The sequence below is a fragment of the Vulpes lagopus genome, chromosome 24 (genome assembly GCF_018345385.1).
Source record: "Vulpes lagopus strain Blue_001 chromosome 24, ASM1834538v1, whole genome shotgun sequence".
Lineage (NCBI taxonomy): Eukaryota > Metazoa > Chordata > Mammalia > Carnivora > Canidae > Vulpes > Vulpes lagopus.
Window position 1 is genome coordinate 3310671 of NC_054847.1, and position 18735 is coordinate 3329405.

At 60.2% G+C, this 18735-nt stretch overlaps 1 protein-coding gene across 16 annotated transcripts in view; it reads left to right on the forward strand.

The window, feature by feature from the left end:
- The window catches only part of BIN1 (bridging integrator 1), a 51925-nt gene extending 33573 nt beyond the window's left edge, over window positions 1–18352 (forward strand). The window contains exons 7-19 of one of the 16 annotated variants that reach the window (XM_041739610.1): window positions 9–101; window positions 3804–3889; window positions 4082–4157; window positions 5222–5304; window positions 8172–8313; window positions 9544–9672; window positions 12786–12893; window positions 13374–13397; window positions 14346–14453; window positions 15327–15416; window positions 15661–15771; window positions 16071–16172; window positions 17727–18352. In XM_041739610.1, the coding sequence (XP_041595544.1) occupies window positions 9–101; window positions 3804–3889; window positions 4082–4157; window positions 5222–5304; window positions 8172–8313; window positions 9544–9672; window positions 12786–12893; window positions 13374–13397; window positions 14346–14453; window positions 15327–15416; window positions 15661–15771; window positions 16071–16172; window positions 17727–17834 (1260 nt within the window). In that variant the 3' untranslated portion in view covers window positions 17835–18352. Of the gene's footprint in view, window positions 1–8; window positions 102–3803; window positions 3890–4081; window positions 4158–5221; window positions 5305–6601; window positions 6647–8171; window positions 8314–9543; window positions 9673–12785; window positions 12894–13373; window positions 13398–14345; window positions 14454–15326; window positions 15417–15660; window positions 15772–16070; window positions 16173–17726 lie in introns of all 16 variants that reach the window. The other 15 variants (XM_041739596.1, XM_041739597.1, XM_041739599.1 and 12 more) reach the window with 15 other exon arrangements.
- Window positions 18353–18735: the final 383 nt, after the last annotated feature.

Sequence of the window (18735 nt, forward strand, 5' to 3'; positions counted from 1 at the left end):
ACCCCCAGCCTGTCTCGCTGCTTGAGAAAGCCGCCCCCCAGTGGTGCCAAGGCAAACTGCAGGCTCATCTCGTAGCTCAAACTAACCTGCTCCGAAATCAGGTGACACTGGCATCTAACCTTGCACGTGCTGGCGCCTTCTGGTCTGTGGTCCTGTCCTTGGCGCTGGGCGCCTGTCTTGCGTTGCCCAGGGTGGGGGAGGGCTCAGTCTCTTTCCTGGGTTGGGGGGCAGGGCCGTTTTCAGATGTCTCTGCTGAGAGAGCTCCTGCTTTGGAAGAGACCCGAGGCCAAATGAGGGGGGTTAAAGGGGCTTGGGGCCCCCATTAAGCAGGGGTGGGTCCTGGTCTGTTGCTTTGTGCCTGGGTCTCTGGAGTCCTGACACTCTCTGAAATCCTAGCCTCTGGGAACACAGGAAAGCCTCCGAGCCACTTGTCCTCTCAGGAGGGCTCCTGTCCTGACACGTGTTGTCCTTCAAGCCTCATACAAGCTGTGGGGCTGTCCAGAATTTACTGAAGAGACAAAGCTGCTCAGAGAGGCAGAATCTTCAGCTCATAGGGACCCTTGGGACCTGTGGGCCCTCGTGGTGCTCTTGGACGGGGAACTCTGGCTGAGCTCTTCAAGCATGGCTGGGATGCTGAGACCTGGGGCCTAGAGGGTCTGCTCGTCGGGAGTTCCATAAAGGGCAGACTGTTCACCACAGTGGTGCCAGAGGGCTTCTCAGAGGAGGCTCTTTGTACTCCTGATTGATCTAACACCCTGGCCATACACTCTTCTCTGCCCTTGGGATGGGCTGGGTTCTGGGTGAGCAGTGTGGCCAGGGATCACCAGATACACCCCGGGAGAGGTGGCCTCATGGTCTCCAGTGAAACTGATAGGACGCTAGTGCCCCATCATGGTCCTGAGGTACGGGTGGACAGCGGGGCCCTGACCCACAAGGTCGGGTTTCTCTTGGGGCGGCTGTCCCTTTTTCTTCTAGGCCATCTCCTGATTTCATCACCTTCAACCCACATGTGTTGAATGCCTGTGGTAGGGGAGCTCTGGGCTCAGCATGGGCTCACGGCCCAATTTCTTACCTGACTTGCTGCCTGATTTCTTTTAGGCCAAAGTTATGAGCTGACTTTAGAGTCGGTGCAGCCCCACTCTGAGGCTGGGGTGACCCTGGATCTCCAAGGTCTGGGGGAGACGGTCTGCGGGAGGTGAAGGAGGAGCTAGAGACTGGAGCACCAGCCCTGCCTGTAGAGTTCAGGACTTCTGGCTGGAGGATGGGGCCATTGACCCAAAGCTAGGGTTTCTGCATAATTTTCCCTGAAATGGGTTTGGTGAGAGACCAGGTGAAAATTTTTGTTGCCCCTGGGAGACTGTGAAGCTGGTGGGTAATGCCTATGGCTGTTTTGGGACTCCTGAGATGGATGTGGGTGAGGGATCCTGCTGGGAGGGCCCCACACCCGCACCTCAGGGGAGCCACTAGGGAGGCTAAAGCACATGATCTCAGTTTTTGGATGTTGGACTGCAGATGTTTAGCCTTTCGGCCAAATTGGCTTTCCCGTTTGGACCCAATTTTTATTGGCATATATCGTCTTTCTGCTCCCACCCTGCCTCCCACCTGGCTGGAAGCTGGGGAGCCTTCTGAGTTCCCATGGGCAGCTGGCTGGCTGTGAGCTGGGGTGTTAGGGTCCTCGCACTGCCCTGCTGGCAGACTTGACTTTGGGGAGAGAGTGTGACCTGGTGAAGCTGTGATCTCTCAAGCTGATCAGCACCATATATCCCCTGGGCTCGTTCTAAACTGCTCTTTGCACTGGTCACAGTCCCCTAAAACCTGCCTGCAGGATCCTGGTGCCCTGGGCCTTATAAGCAGGCTGGTTTTGGCCTCTGCTCTATGTGTCCATCAGCATGTCGCCAAGCCACTGGGGCTCCAACAATGGACAGCTCTCCCCCCACTTCCTACCACCTCAGGTCCTCCTCAAACAGCCAGAACATGAAGAATGTGATCCAAAGGGAATAATGAACAGAGCCTGAGTTCCAGGAAAGCTGAAACCTGAGCTACTCTGTTCTTTGCAGCATTGCTGGGCTCGAGAATCAGGCTTGGCCTATAGCCGTGAGCTGCTATGCCGTTGTCACTGTCATTGTCACTGATGTTCATTTGAGGGGTTAGGACCAGCATCACGGGGCAGTGGCTGAATCGCCATTATGAAGTGGTCTCTGGGGTACGGCAGCTGGACCAAAGCAGGTTTCTGGGGAACATGAGCCTTGAGCCAGACCCTTGGCAGTTGGGTCGGACAGTGCCCACACTTGTGGTTCCATCTGTGAGAGTCACTGATTCTGTGGGTGCTACAGACTCATGTTAGTGGCCTCCAGTCAGTACTGGGATGCCCAGTGGGGTAAGGCAGGGATGGCCTGCTGGGTCTGATCCTCCTCAGGAGCTGCCCAAGACATGCATGTTCACAGACGTTTCTTTTTTTTTATTTTCTTTTACTTTTTTCTTCCTTTTCTACCTTTAATTTTTAAATTAGATTTTAAAAAGTTAGGCAAGGAGCTTATGTTCACTCTAGCAAGTTCCAACAACTGAAGGTGATTGTAGTTAGGAGTCAGGTGGCCCCTCTCTCCTCGAGCCCCGCCCCCACCACTGAGGTTGGGCTGGCCAGGAACAGCTGGGATACGAGGCTGCCTGGGGCTGACCTGGTGCCTGAAGTCAGACAGGACAGCTGGGTGGGCTGGGGAAATCGTGGGCTTTGTGGCAGTTCGGAGTTCTGGCCGGTTGGCTGCCTTTGCCAGAAGGCCTGAAAATGTAAGGCTGCTGGCAGGAAGGCAGGAAGTGTTCTCCAGGGAGGGGCCTGCCACGTTCCTGGGTTGTGACTCAGACCCTGATTCCAAGTCACCTACTGAGTCACTGTTTCCAGCAGCACCCTCCAAATGAGCTAGCTGAGCCCCTTCTCTGTGACTCACTGCCAGCCTTTCCTGGGGCCTGAGGTCTTAGTCCCTAGTCTTCAGTGGTGAGATGGGGCCTTAGCGACACCTGTTGGTGGGTGCGAGTAGGCCCGGAGGGTGCTGGGCCAGCCTGGGTAGGGGTAGGGTGAGGGCTTTGGGGGTGAGCACAGGCGTCCTGCCCGACAGCCTAGCTCCGTCCTCCCCTGGCCTTGCCCTCTCCCTATCCTTCCCCGTCTTTCCTGGATGTGTCTGATCTGCTGCCTCTGGCTTCCAGCTGGTGGGGACAGGTCACAGAGGAAAGAGGGGGAGGGATAGGACATACTGCTGCCATATCCTATAGGGAGGAGGCTGAGGCTGAGTGGGACTGGCTTTGAGAAAGGGGTCTTCAGGCAGGGACAGCAAGGCCAAGGCCAAGGGGGCTGGGCAGTAGACAACACTCAGCCTGGAGGGGTTCAGTTGTAAGTGGGCAGGGTCCCTGCTGGGCTGGGGCTGGGGCTGGGGCTGGGCTTTGCCTCTGCCCCCTTCTGGTGCCCTGGCTCCGGGCCCCTTGTCTCAAGCCTTCTTGTGCCCTGCTTATCTCCCTCTTGGCCCATCTGGGCCTGATAGGAGGTGGGGCTCTTCCTTTGGCCATGGGTGCTCTCTGCTTTCCCCTTCCTGTAGCAGATTCTACAGACCTGGCTATAGGTGAACAAGGAGCTACATGGGGAAGTCCCCCTGAGCATCCTCATCTGGTCCACCCCCATTATGTCCAGAGCCCTGGTCCTAGCACATGGGGTGGGAGGTTAGGGGGAGCAGGTCTCGTGGGGTAGACTTGGCTAGGCCTAAGCTGGGGCCGAGGCCGAGGCCGAGCAGAGGGGAATGACCAGTCCTGCCCCTCAGGCAGAGGAGGAGCTCATCAAAGCCCAGAAAGTGTTTGAGGAGATGAACGTGGATCTGCAGGAAGAGCTGCCATCCCTGTGGAACAGGTGAGTCTCGGGAGGCAGTGGGGCTGAGAGCCTCGGCCTCCCTCCTGAGGCTGCCCAAGGTGTCTCATGTGCCTAGTGCCCCATGCCCTCCCACGGTGTGTCTCTGGTGAGGGTGGAGGTGTATCAGTGTGTGTGCGGCTCACCTGGGCTGCCTGCCCTGACCTGTGTTCACTGCCCTTCCTCCTCCCGTAGCCGGGTAGGTTTCTATGTCAACACGTTTCAGAGCATTGCAGGCCTGGAGGAGAACTTCCACAAGGAGATGAGTAAGGTAGGTCCTGGGGACCCTTACGGGACTCAGACCCTCGGGCCATGCTCTGCTGCCAAGGGCCAGGCCAAGCTCCCTCTTTCCGGCTGGGGTTTGGTACACACTAGTGGCCACAGTGCTACCTCCGGGCCCTGGGGAGGAGCCACTGAGCCCTGCCCTCCAGGAGCTCTTGCTCTAGAGTGTCCAGACCCACTGGGGCCCAGTCCCTGCCCCCTCCCTGCCCCCATCTTACCCCTCCTGCCTGGACAGAGCCAGCCCCTCTCAAGCGGTCAACGTGTTCTCAGGCAGTGGCGGCCCAGGGAGCTGGGCATCAGACAATGGTGGCACCCTTTCTTAGTTCATAGGCAAATAATCAATAAAATACTAGAATTTTCTCAATTTTTTTCTTATGTTTCTTAAGACAATGAAACACGTCTGCTTTACCTGCCAGAATCTGGTGTAAGAAGGAGTCTGAATTAGCTTAAATTCCTGTATTATTTCCATTTTAACTTAACTGACAGTTAAGCTGCAAAGCAGACTTGGAGAAACCCAGTGTTGGCAGCCCCTGTGCTGTATGGTCGGTGGGTCTGAATCTGTCTCCTGGGCCCCGAGGAATGAAGTGATGGTAGTGGATTCCAGGCTCAGGGCTGGAGGAGGAAAAGCAGCTTGGGGCAGTCCTGAGTCATCACTTTGACTATAGTTTCCTGCCTTTCAGGTCTTCCCTTTCTTTTCCTTCCTCCCTTTAAAGATTTGAGACAACTTACGAAAAATTAAAACAACAAAACAAAACACAAAAACAGAGGCCTTTGAGGGAAGGAAACATTTATGTAAAGTAAGAAGAAAATTCGGTTCTGAGCTTCCTGACGGCCAGAGCAAAAGAGGAAAATTTCCTCAGTAATGAGAATCACTGTACACATGGGATAAACCTCTTGTCTTGCCTGTGCTTTGGGTGACACCTCTGGCAGTCTGGAAAGCTTGTTCTTGGTAGGGGACAGGGGTGCAAGGAAGGGGCTAAGATGTGGGGAGAAGCAGGGATGTTACTGGGGAGAGTGGGGCTGTTCCCCACCTACTGGCTGTCCCTCCTGCAGCTCAACCAGAACCTCAACGATGTGCTGGTCAGCCTGGAGAAGCAGCATGGGAGCAACACCTTCACAGTCAAGGCCCAGCCCAGGTGTGTGCTGCCCACTGCCCTCTGGCTGTAGGTGGGTAGGGGAGGTGTGGTCTGGGGCAGGGTCCTGGGGTTCGTTCATTCCTGCCAGGCCAGGGCCAGCCCGGGGCAAGACTCGAGTTCCTACCCCCTGGGGGTTTGCCCTCTCTGGCTTGGCCTTTCTGTGATCAGGGGGACAGGTAGGGGCACCCCACATTCCTCTGGTGTTGTCCCATCAGGGAAGGAGCACAGCACTCCTGGGTGCTCTGTGGATCACTGGACCCTGGCCTGGCTTCCCCGCCTGGGAAACCAGAACAGCGAGGGTGCCTGTGTAGCTCTGGAGGTGGGGCCTGGGGACTGGATGACTCCGTGCTGGTGCAGAGCCCCCTGGAGGGTGAGCCTTCCTCCTCGAGCAGGATGCGGTGCCGCCTTTACCCTGTCCAGCTCTTGGGAAGCCTGAGTCCCCGGAGGGCCGCATTGTGCACACCCACAAAAGCATCCTTGTTCCTTGGCCAGGCCTGGCCTCCCAGGGTCTCTCCAGCTGCAAGGAGATTCCTGCTTCCTGAGGGGAAACCAGGAGGGAGGGGGAAAGTGCCTGGCCCTCTGACCGCCCTCAGGGGAAACAATAGAGTCTGGGCTTTCCCTTCCCTTTTGGCTGGCACCTGCGGCGATACCATGTGGAGAGCGCGGATGAACCTCACTTTTCCTCTCTGTACAGCTGGTGAATATGTCTGCGTCCTGGGGTGATTGGGCTGTTACCTAGCACTAAGAAAGTATTTAGTGAATGGTGCTGCCCCTCTTCAGGATGGGCAAGCAGCAGCCCTCCTAGGCAGTGCAGGGGCTGGATCCTTCCTGTGGGAGGGGCCGGTCGAGCCCACAGGGAAGAAAGTGGAACTTTGTGAACGGCCTTTACCCCAAGGAGAGGCCCTGATTGCCCCTGTGTCCCAGGCCCCAGCTGGCCAGCTGCCCCCACCCCCGGTGGGTCCCAGAGCCCTGTGTGCCAAGCTGCAGGCCGGGTGGGCTGCCTGCAGTCCTCCCCCAGCTCATCAGGCCTCGTCTGGGGGCTGCTGCTTTTGCTTCTTTTGTCAGCTCCATCCATCCGGGGGTACCTGACAGCACGCCAAGGCTGGTGGGGTCCCCAGGACTGGGCAGTGGAGTTCTCAGGGCAGGGTCAGGCCCTCTTCATAGCCTTTGAGGATTAAGGGAGGCTTTGGCCCTTTGCACTCCTCTGAGCAGAGGGGCTGCTGATGAGGGAACAGGCCAGCCTTGAATCAGGCATTTCCCCAAAATGAAGGCCTCTGCGTCCCGTCCGTTCCCACAGAAAGAAAACTAAACTGCTCTCCCGGCTGCTCAGAAAGAAGAACAGGTACCCGCAGTGCGTGCTGCCTTGTGGGGGTGTCTGAGGCCAGCAGCCTGGCCGGCCGCCCCTGTGCATGCGCCTGGTGCCCTGCTCTGAGGGTGCCACTAACCCCTAACCTGTCTTCCCGTGTGTGGTGCTGCCGGGAGGGCGGCGGGGCTGTGCTGTGTCACGTGTGTGTTGGGGGCCTGGGGGCTCAGGGGCTGTCAGGGGAAGGATGAGGGGGCAGATGGCCTGAGCTCAGCTGAGCATGTTGTCTCTGGGCCACAGTGTATCCCCCTGGCTGTGGCCCAGGCCAGAAGGGGAACAGGGGAATGTAGCCAGGAAGGCGCAGAGGATGGGCTCTGTTAGCACAGTGTTTTAGTTTTTAAAAAATGGTGTGTGTGTGCGTGTGCGTGTGCGTGTGCGTGTGCGTGTGCGTGCGTGTGCTCGTACTGTGTTTATGCCTTAGGGAGGCAAATACATTGCCATGAAACACAAATTCAGTAGAGATGAGGAGGGAGCACGGTGTCCCTCGCCAGCCTGCCCCCCCCCAGCCCCGGGGGATGTGGTCAGTAGCTTCTTTGCATCCTTCCAGAGCTGCCCCATCAGACACTCACCTTAGGAGGCTGCTGAGCACTTGAGATGTGCTCGGTGTGACTGGGCAGCTGCACTTTTATTTCCCCTTAATTCAGATACAAACGTAAACAGCTGCCTGTGGCCAGTGGCTGTCTTCACCGGTTCTAGAGTTTCCCGATGCAAGAACAAATGCGTGTTTCTATTTTCTGCCCCCTTGCACCGAGTGGCTGGCTACGCCCAGCATTGCTCTTGCTCTTGCTCTCTATACGTCACACGAGGCGGGGAGGCCTCACGTCCTCCTCCCCGGCAGCCACCCTGCCTGTGGCCTCTGGTTGGCTTCTTTCCTCCTCCTCCAAGGGGCATGTGGGAGCAAAGTGTGGAGATGGTGACTGCGGTGACGGGTGGGGAGGGGGGTGCTGGGGCGTGTGGAGCCTGGCAGCGGGGCGGAGGGGGCGTCCTGGGGTGAGTGAGTGGACGGAGGAGGGGGCCCCGGCGGCACAGAGGCTGCTGCGGGACGTGTGGGACGAAACTCATCTGCCTCTAGGATGTTGGCTTTCGCCTGCTGCGGAGCTGGGCTCCCGGGTGGAGCCTGGCAGCGACCTGGGGAGTGGCTTGACCGGGGCTCGAAGGCCTCCAGCCTGGGGTCCCGCGCAGGCTGTCACTGTCTGTAGGGCAGGGGCTGCGCCCACGGCCCTTCGTTTCCACCCGTGCTGGTACACACACGTGCATTTCCCACATGCAAGCCCTGCGGCAGCCCTCACGCACACGTGGACGTCACATCTCCACGGTGGATGTGTGTGGGCGCCCCCACACCCTCCTTTTCACACCCGCCCTTCTTGACGGACACACCCTGGTACACACGTGCACACGCGTTTTCACATCGCACCGCGGTTCCTGGGCTCACGTGCGCGTGCACGCCCGTGGATTCGCGGTGCTCGCCCTCCATTGGGCTTCCTCTCTGGTCTTACCTCCACAGTGACAACGCCCCTGCGAAAGGGAACAAGAGCCCCTCGCCTCCGCCCGATGGCTCCCCAGCCGCCACCCCGGAGATCAGAGTCAACCACGAGCCTGAGCCCTCGGCAGCAGCCGGGGCAGCCCTCCCCAAGTCCCCATCTCAGGTAGGCACCCTCCCTCCCCCGCCTCCTCATCCTCCTGCATCACTGGTGGCCCCTCTTTCTCGGTCCTCTGTCCCCAGCACTGGGCTCATGGTCCTGTCTCTCCGGGCACCTTGGCTGCGTATCTCCCCCCGTCCCCCACAGCATCCTCTCCTCGGGGCTGTTACTTCCCCCATCCTCCTTCCCTTCTGATACAGACTCCGGGGCCCTCCGCCCCAGAGCATCTGGATCTGCAGAGGTGGCTGCATGTCCTCCTCCTCACCTTCTTTCTTGGCATGGGGCCACAGGGCACCTTTACATGGTCAGCAGGGGAAAGGGCTCCGTGAGGGGAGTGTGAGGTGGCCGAAGGAGACAGACGCCGGGCTTCCAGAAGCCCAGCATCCCTTCCACGGGGGGTCGCCGGGCGCTGGCCTGCGGCCCTGTCTGAGCTGTCAGGCTTCCCCAAGCATCAGTTCCCGGCACAGCACGCTGGGCCTGCAGCTGAGTGCGACAAGAGCCCACACTTGAATAGCACTTGCTCTGGGCCCGACACGGTGCCAGCACTTCCTACGTCTTCATACGTTAGATCCTCACAGCCACTCTGAGGCACATGCCCACCCCAGCTCGACATCTGAGGAAACCCAGACGTGCCGGGGTTTCCCGAGTTGCCTGAGGCCCCCAAGTGGGCAAGTGTGTGGCCGTCCTGCCCAGCCCGGTGCCGAGCGCTGGCTCCCCCTCTGTGCCAGCCTCCACGGGTGACAGGTGGGCCAGACTTCCTCCACCTGTGCAGGAGGTGCAGAGAGAGTCCTTGAGGGGCAGAGAGCCCGGCGGGGAGCGAGGCTGGTCCTCAGCTACTGCTTCTCTCTGTGGGGTCTTACCCAGTTGGGTGTCAGCCCAACTCCTCCAGCGGCCCCCGGGCAGTTCGCATGCTCTCCCTTGTCTCTCCTCTTCTTTTCTGTCTCCTCCCCGTCTTTCTCTTTCACTTCCTCCCCCCTCTGTCGTTCTCGCTTTCTCTCTCTCTCTCTAGGCACAGTGTCTGGACCTCCTTCCTCAGTCTCCCTCTAAGGGTGGCCTGGTGGTCCTGGTGTCTGTGCCTTGGGCAGCAGTGATTCCTCTTGGTTTGTGTCTTCAGTTGCCTGGTGGGGGGCACAGCCTGGGGAGTGTGACTAACTGTGGCTTTGTCTCTGTCTGTCTGCCCTGCCCTCCATGCTCTGCTGCGCCTCCCTGTGTGGCCCCTCACCCTCCGACCCACAGCTCCGGAAAGGGCCACCAGTCCCTCCGCCTCCCAAACACACCCCGTCCAAGGAGGTCAAGCAGGAGCAGATCCTCAGCCTGTTTGATGACACGTTTGTCCCTGAGATCAGCGTGACCACCCCCTCCCAGGTCAGCCGCGGCCACCGCGGCCCAGCTCTCTCTTGTTCTTTCGGGGTGTGCATGGCCTTCTTCCTTCATCCTATGGGCTATGTCTCTACCTCAAGAGCCAGAATCTGGCCCTAGAGGTTGGCCCAGGGCCTCTCCTTGCTCATTCATCCATCACTCCATCCCTCCATCCATCCTCCCTCATCCATCTCTGAGCATGTACTGTGGCCAGATGCAGGGACACAGGTGGGTGGTCCTCATGGAGCTGGTCCGCTCAGGAGTGACCTCGTGCCTACGCTGATGCAATGGCCAAAGGGGAGAGCGGGAAGGGGGGAGGACTCGGGCCAGTCAGGAAAGGCTGCTTGGAGCCGGTGACATTTGCCAGGTGCCTGCAAACAGACACATTCCTTCAGCCAGAGATGGCAGCATGTGTCAGGCAGGCCGGGAGGGATAAGACACGGGCTCAGGAGCTTCTGGGAGTTCAGAGTGTCTGCAGGGTACTGCAGTGGGGCAGCAAGAGGAGACAATGGGAACACCATTCGGAAGGCCCTGGAATGTCTGACCAAGGCACCTAGACTTTAGCTCCCAGGCTTTGGAGGTGGGCCGGTGCTTGGGCCACAGAGCAGGGCTGCTGCCTGTAAGTGCCCTGAGAAGGTATGTAATGCCCGTCCACAGATGGACAGATGGAGAGCTGAGCAGGAGGGTAACCATGGTGGCACGGGAGTGGGTGCACACTGTCAGATCCGCTTACAGAGGCCACAGTGTCCTCACCCCTCCAAGCCTGGTGTCTGGGCCTTGCAGCCACTAGGGGCTGGCCTGTCATGCAGACTGGCTAATCCCATGCTGCGGGCCAGCCTGCTCTGGAGTGCTGCCATAGAGTTGCTCTGCCCAGGGCCTCTGGGCTCTGCCTCCTGAAGGTTCCTTTGCCCAAGCTCAGAGGCCTGAAGGGAAGAGGGAGGGTCAGGGCCAGAGGGTATAAGTGTGGAGGGAGAAGCAGTTGGGAAATGAGGACGGTGGTCTCTGCTAAGAGGGGCCTGGAGCAAGTGGGCACAAGCCCCAGCAGGAGGACTCCACGTGAGACCTAAGAACTTGCAATACAGGGTGGCTAGTCGGCAGGTGGGTGATCCCCTGGCTCAGGGCCCTGGGAGGCAGGGGAGCCCCTCTCTGCAGAAGGAGGCCAAAGCTGGTCCAGGGGTCCTCCTGCATGGTGACAAAGCCGGGAGGCACGAGCTCTGGGGCAGCTGGCTGCTGGAACGCTTGCCAGCTGGAGTATGTCTCAACTCTGGCAGTGCACATGAGGGAGACAGGGTGACCCAGAGCGCGGGTAAACACCAAGTAGGGAGTGGTGCCAGCCGCTTATCTAGGTGACCTTGTTGGGTTTTCACCTATGCATGCGAGGGGGTTATTGCCCTCACTGAACAGGTGAGGAGCCTATGGGCCTGCCTTGCAGCCAGACTGCCCGCACCGTGTGTCGGCCTCTCCACACTCACACTCACCGCATGCCTTCCTTGCTACCCCATCTGCCCACTCCAGGGAGCCAGGTCTCTGCCCCGAGGGTGGGAAGCGTACTCCGTGGGTGCTGTTGCCCAGGGCTGGGGTGGGCTGTCCGTGATGCTGTGCTAACAGGGCTGCTCTGCAGGGCTGAGGTGAGTGGCCTGCGTCCCTGCACCAAAGCACAGTTCTGATCCTGCATGGTGGGGAGGCTGGCCTGCTGGGAGGCAGGGAGGGAGGACGTGGTCTGCCCTTTGGCCTGGTGACCCTGTCCCCTTGGAGCATGAGAGGGTGGCTGTCTGGGCTTGATGGACTTCTGATGGTGGGGAAGCTACCTGGGGGGGAGAAATGCTGCTGCGAGCTGCTGGCAGGGAGCCTAAAAGCCATGCACCCCTGGTGTCTTGAGCACTCCCTCGCTGAGAGGCAGGGTTATGGGGACAGAGCAGTGAAAGTTAGTGGCTGAGGATGCTTGAGCATTGGGGCAGTGTCCAGGAAGTGAGAACACTAGGCTGGGGCTCCCTGGAGTCTGTGGCTTGGCCCAGAGTGGATACTTTGTCCTCCGAGCTGTGAGACACCTGGCACCTCGTCTTCTCAGAAGTGAGTCTTGAGTCTCTCTTGATAGGTGCAGCTGTAAAGTCCTTTCTGGGGAGACCACTCCCCAGGACCCAAGCCTTGGGTCCTTCTTGATGGAAGACTTGGTGGATATAGGTCAGCATTAGGTGCCATCAGGAGCAAGTAGACATGAGAGGCTGGCGTGGGCTGCTGGGGCTATGGCCCTCCTAGCACTGCATGAAGTAGGGCAGGAGGACCCAGGGCCAAGCTAGGGGCTTTCCTCTCCAGCGAAGTGTTCCCTGGCCCCCAAAGGGAAACTCTGTGTGAGTTGGAGGTGCCACTGAGCAAGCCCCACCCCAAGGGTAGGGCGTCCTTAGTGCTGGCACATACCCAGCCCATCCTCAAGGGCAGCTCCCCTTTGATTGTCTGGCCCAGTGTACCACGGGGCTGGCTTCTTACAGTGTGAACAGTCTCCTGGGGTCATGCCTGTCACAAGCACTCAGGCCCACTGAAGGGGAATCTTGGGGTGGCTGGGTGGGACCTGCACTTTGGGCCCTGGTGCCCCCAGTGTTGGGGGACCCACACTTAAGATTGAGCTCCTAGGGGGAGTGCGCCACCTCAGCCTGTCCTTCACTCAGTGGCGCTGGCTGCTGGTTGGCTGTCACCACCGGCGTGTCTGTGGGGTGGCGAGGTGGGGTCAGGGCCTGTCCGAGGGCCCTCTTGGTTAGAGGGAGTGCGGGTGCTCTTAGCCTGGGCGATGGACGGTGCTGCTTCTGAGGGGTGGGCGGAGCGGGCGGCTAGGAGAGCGGGGTGCAGGGGAGGAGCAGGCACTGGGAGGCCTCTGCGGCCTGTGGGGCAGGGACAGCAGCAGTCGGGGCTGGCGTTGGGCCGCGGGGTGGTTGCCCCAGTGCGCCTGTCGCTGGTGTCTGGGGTGGGTGGCAGGGGCTGTCTTTGTATGCGTGGAACTTCTGCCGGGCTTGCGGCGTGGGCAGTGCCCCCTTGTTAGTGAGGCGGCCGTGTCTGTGAGTGTACGCGCCCTGGGGATGTTCCCAGCCTGTCACTAACTGCCTTCCTCCTCTGCCACTGCTGCGAAGTTTGAGGCCCCGGGGCCCTTCTCGGAGCAGGCCAGTCTGCTGGACCTGGACTTTGACCCCCTCCCGCCTGTGGCGAGCCCAGTGAAGGCACCCACGCCCTCTGGTCAGGTTGGTCTGGGCCCACCACCGCCTGCAGGCCCGTGGGTCTCTGGGGCACCGGGGCATGGGCTCATGTCTGGCCACGTGTGCCCACCTACGCCGGGCCTCTGGGGTCACCAGGCTGTCAGCCCACTCACTGCCCTTCCCCTGGCCCCAGCTCTTGTCACCTGCTCTAGCCCTGAACGTGAGGAGGGGAGGAGCAGACCCAGGTCAGGGTGAAGACCCTCAGGAGGAGGGTCAGCTGAATACCCACTCGGTAAAAATGAGGCCCCCATCAGCATCCGGCCCTCTCCTGGCAGCAGCTCTGGCCTCAGTGCCCTGGCAGATGTCCAGGCCTTGGCCCTCTGGAGACCCTGGAGCCTGGCCCTGTGCTGCCCAGTGCCTGGCGGGCTCTGGGGCCCTAGGGTGGGGGTCGCTGGGGACTGCTCGCCCAACCCTGTCTCTAACCTCTGTACTAACTCTGTCCTTCTCCCCCTCTGCTGCGCTTAGTCAATCCCGTGGGACCTCTGGGAGGTAAGCCGCGTTTGCTCTGTGCCCACCCCCGGGGGGAGCTGCTCCTCTGTGTGGTCCCGGCCCACCCTGCCCGTTCCTGCACCAGCCTGTCCGCAGGTGCATGCACTTGCACGCATGGGCCGGTGCTCATGCACACAGGGAGCTGGTTGTTACTGCTTGTCCCCAGCTGTCCCCCAGCTTGTTCCCGTCTGTGGAGAATCCGCCCCTCAGCAGGCCCTGTCGGGAGGGGGCTCCCCAGTTTAGCCAGAGAAGAGGGTCCCCTGTGGTTCGGCTCAGGTGTCAGGCTCTGTGAGTGGTCCCCTGCTGAGGCCTGCAAGGGGGCCCGTGGGGTGGAGGGTCTTCGTCCTTGAGGAGTTTTCAGTCTGTGGGGGCCCTACAGGGTAGTGGCGTCAGGGAGCTGTTGGGACAGAGGAAGCAGGGTGAGGCCAGGTGCCCTAACGTGAGCATGCTGGGCAGGTGTCAGCACCACCTGGTGGCTGGGCCATGAGGCTCAGGGAGGGCGTGGGACTTCATCCACAAGCACAGTGTAGCTTCTGCAGGAGCAGGAGCAGAGCAGCAGCAGCAGCAGCAGCAGCTGGTGTGGAAGTGCTGGTAGCATATCCTCCTGGGAGCTCGAAGGCTCCGGATAGTCTTACTCTGGAGGAGGCCAGTAAAGCCCGGTGTGGGCCACCATTCTGTGGAGAGGACTGTGGGTGCGGAGCTGCGTGTGGCTCATTTGCACCTGCTCATCCCTTTGGCAGTGGTAGGAGCGAGGAGGGGGGAGTGGCTTTCCCTTTAAGGGTTCTGTCCCCCCCGGGCCAGGCTGCCTGCCGCAGGCACCCACGGTCTGTTCTGCCGCCACCAGGCTGCTCACAACTCTCTTCTCTTGTCTCGTGCCCTTGCCCGACACCCTCTCCTCCCTGGCCTCCCATCCCTTCCGCCCCGTTCTCCCTGGTGGCCCATCACTAGCCCACAGAGAGTCCAGCTGGCAGCCTGCCTTCCGGGGAGCCCAGCGCTACCGAGGGCACCTTTGCTGTGGCCTGGCCCAGCCAGACGGCCGAGCCGGGGCCTGCCCAAGTAAGTGTCCACCTGCCAGCCCCCACCTGTCCCCAGTCTCTGGGGGTGTAGCAGCAAAGGAAGAGCCCGGAGGAGGGGGCACAGGATGGACAAAGCTGCTGTGAGCCTGAGGGTGAGGCCAGGCCCCTCCCACCTCGCCAGCCCTACCGCAGCCTCCCAGCTCAGGCTTCCTGCAGAGGGAGGGAGGAGTGGTCAGGGCATCTCCTGGTTTATGGCAGGCACTTTCCAGAATCTTCTCATTTAATTTTCACTCTAACCTAGACATTTGCTCTTTTTACAGGCGAGGAAGTAGGGGCTAGGAAGCTTGAGTGATTGCTCCCAGAGCTCGGAAGTGGCTGAGTGAGTGCTGGCCAGGTCAGCCTCACTGGGTCTGGGCCGTGTGCACTCGGCCTCGGCCGGGCCCCTACCATGGTGCCCAGCACTGTGCTGCCCCCTCCTTGGAGAGCAGGTGTCCAGGGCCAGGCAGGGGCTGCTGGGCCTGCCTTGAGTTGTTTGGACTGGGACAGGGGCTGGCTGCTGTCCCCAAGCATGGGGTCTGCTGGCTCAGCCACCAGGCCAGGCAGGTGAGAAGAAGCTGAGGCTTGGTCAGGTTTTGGGCCTAGAGGATAGGGCCTATGGGGGAGGGTCCTGGTGGCACCCAGAGGCCTGTGCAGCATGTCACTTGGCGTCTCTGTGCTGCCAGCACCTTTTCCAGCTGCTTCTCCAGCTGCTTCCCATTGCAGGGACCTGACCTTTCTTTTAGGGGCTTCCTGTACCCTCAGAGGCACTGGTGGGCTCTAGATGCCCCTTCAGTGCTGCGTCCATGGCCTCTCTCCTTGTCGTGGGAACGGTGTCTGTCCTGTGTCTGACCCCATGCCGGCATTTATGTTGCAGCCAGCGGAGGCCTCGGAGGTGGCGGGTGGGACCCCACCTGCGGCTGGAGCCCAGGAGCCCGGGGAAACAGCAGCAAGTGAAGCGGCCTCCGTAAGATGACAGGGACCAAGGCCCTGTCTTTTCTTTCCTGCTGTCCACCTGCCCCCCCACTCATGGCTCCCCAGCCCCGTCTTGCCTGTGCTCCTTGCTCTGTGCTGGTCCAGGTGGCAGTTCCACAGGGGAGGCAGACCAGTCTGGCATCCGTCACAGAGACCGTCCCCTCCCCTTGCCCTCATGGCCCCTGCCCTCCCGGGACCAGCGCCCTGCCCACGCTGACTGTGCTTCCTCCTTGCAGAGCTCTCTCCCTGCGGTGGTGGTAGAGACCTTCTCAGCAACTGTGAATGGCACCGTGGAGGGTGGCGGTGGGGCCGGACGCTTGGACCTGCCCCCAGGCTTCATGTTCAAGGTAAGCATGGGCTGCTGGCCCCACAGCCTGGGCTGCTATCTGGGCCGACATCGCCCTTTTACAGACGAGGACACTGAGCTGCGAAGCTGGGTGGGTTGGCCCAAAGCACCCTGGCCCCCCCTGGCCCCCCTCCCCTGGCTGCCCAGTGGGCATGGTGGCGGCTCGAGCGCTGGTCCTGCTGCCTTGACGGGCTCCCAGTCACCACGCTGCCAGGGCATCCTGAAGCCCTACAAAGCCTGCTGCACCACGCTTGGTTGCGGGTGGGGCAGGGGAGTTGAGCTCTCCCCAAACTTCCATAGGTGCAGGCCCAGCACGACTACGTGGCCACCGACACCGATGAGCTGCAGCTCAAGGCGGGTGACGTGGTGCTGGTGATCCCCTTCCAGAACCCAGAGGAGCAGGTAAGGGCCTGGCCGCTGTGGCGGGAGGAGCCAGCAGGGGGCAGCAGAGCCCCACCAGCTGCGGCCCCACACGTGGGCGTCAAGATGCTCCCCCCCCCCCTCTTTGCTCTTCTCATCTCTGCACCCTGCTTCCCTCACTCATTTTCCCTCCATTCACCTCTCCCCGGGGCTTCCCTTCATGCCGTCCCATCTCCCCGAGTCTCTCTCCCTGCCCCCGTGTCCCCTCTGTCTGCTTCCTCGGACTGTCGCCTTCCTCCTTTCCTGGCACTGCCTTTCTCAGATTTTTGCAGGGGAAGGTCTTTCTCCCCCCCTCCCTCCGCTGCCCCTCAAGGCATCCTTCCTCCTAGGACAGGATCCCTGGCCACCTCTCCACCAGCCCTCCTGCCCGGCAGTGAGAGGGCAAGATGCCCACTCTGCGGCCTCACGTTGGGCTGCCTCCTCCAGGCTGCCCTTGCGCCCTGCCCACAGGGACAGAGCATGGCTTCTGGCAGGACCCCCAACATCCCAGCTGTGTCCCCAGCTGTTCCCCAGGCCAGAGACCTCCTAGAGCACCCCCTGCTGTGGCTTCTCCATGTCAGTTGGTCTCACCGTGAGCTCCCCGTGGAGCCTGGGGCTGGTGTAGAGTGGGGACTGCACCCCCAAATCCTGGCAGGCTGCCTGGGTCAGGTCTCTAAGGCTTCTCAGCAGCAGCCTTGCTGGGGGTGCTGAGTGAGCTGAGACTTGAGGGCAGCAGGGATGGACTGAGGCCACGGGTCTGGGAGGTTTCAATAACAAGGATTTCCTGAGCCTGGTGCTAAATTGGCAGATCCCTGTCAACCCCTGGGTCTCTGCTCACATCCTCCCTGGGCCAGCCCTGGACTGGGCGGGCTAGCAGTGGGAGTCATGTAGGTGGGTGGACTTGGGTCAGAGAGGACATCCGTAGGCTCTGTGACGGACCGAGGGAGATCCCAGGCATAGCAGGGTCAGTGATGGCCTCCACTGTGGGCAGGGATGAATGAGCCTTGCAGGCCCAGGGGTCAGGGTCTGGGGCTAAGGACTTTGTCAGGGCTTGGGTAGGTGGTGCTTGTGAACTGTCAGGGCGAAAGCAAAGGCTGGATTTGAGCTGGAGGGTTTCATGAGGGGCTTTGAGTCACTGAGAAACTTTAACTGGTCAGTGCTCACCAGAAATTTCTGGTATTGTTTGTAGAAGTCTGGAAGGACAACTGATATGCCCCGTGGGGAAGCTCCTGGCCTGGGATGGCGTTTAGACACATTGAGACCAGTGCGGCAGTCTGGCTGCCTTTCTAGAGAGAGGAGGAATCACACAAATGCCAGAGTTAAATCCGCTGGTGAAGGGCAGATGGCGCCTAGCTTGGGCAGGTTTGGGTCCGGGGTGGCAGGGAATGCTGCCTGGAGGAGGCATTCTTTAAGTGGGTGTGATAGGCTGGAGGAACTGAGCAAGACCAAGGAGGGGACATCTTCCCAGCAGATGTCCCTTAAGACCCATGCCCTGCAGGGTTCCAGTGCCCTCTGCCCCCATCCCTGTGTGACCTGGGTGCTCTGCTTCACTCTCAGGATGAAGGCTGGCTCATGGGCGTGAAGGAGAGTGACTGGAACCAGCACAAGGAGCTGGAGAAATGCCGGGGCGTCTTCCCCGAGAACTTCACAGAGCGGGTTCAGTGAGGGCCACGGCTGGTGCAGCTCTCTGGGCGTGTGAAGAACACCTTTTCCCGAAAAATGTGTGTTTTGGGTTTTTTTTTTTTTTTGATTTTTGTTTTTAAACTTTTGAAAAGCAAAGGGAAACTGAGAGGAGAGGCCTAAGCCACGAGGTGTTCTCCCAAAGATTAGGTGGTTTTCCAAAGAGCCTGGTTTCAGCAAGTCCAGTGGAATCACCAGTGTTCCTGAAGCTGCTGTGTCCCCTAGTTAGGTTCCTGGCCACCCACCCTGCGCCCCGCATGTGTGCCTGGCCACAGGGCGGGGCTAGGGGCTGCCAAGCCACCTCGCTTGCCTGAAGCTTTGGCCGAGCAGCCTGGGTGAGGGTCCTCTTTCTCCTGGCAGCTGCTGTGGGTGGGGTTGGGTCTCTCCAGAGAGCTCAGGGCCCAGACATCAGCCCGGCCTGGCCCCACCCTGCAGACCGTCTGTGTGCCGTTTGAAAATAAATCTTAGTGTTCCAAGCAAAATGAAACAAACTGGCGAAACCACTCAGAAAGCCTATGTTCGTTTATTTGCTCTCACTCCACCTCTGTCCGCAGTATGAGCACACTGTGATCATCTGCGGCACTTCTATGGACACAGTCCACCCCCGGACCTGCCAGGACAGGTGCTGCTGGTCAGTGGACTACACTCCTGCAGTTTCCCCACCAGCTCTGCTGTGCTGGCCACCTCCTCTTGAGCTCCTCTGGATCCGATTGATAGCTTCAGCCCCAGCCCCCTGGTGTTCTGACCGATGGTTGGTTGGGGTTCAGGTGATGGGGGCCGAGTGATGCGAAGGGAAGGGTGCCAGCCAGCTAGGTGCCGCCTAAGTGACATGATTTAATATGGGTGAGAACTCCAGGGTCAGGAGCCAGGACTCTTCCCAGATGAG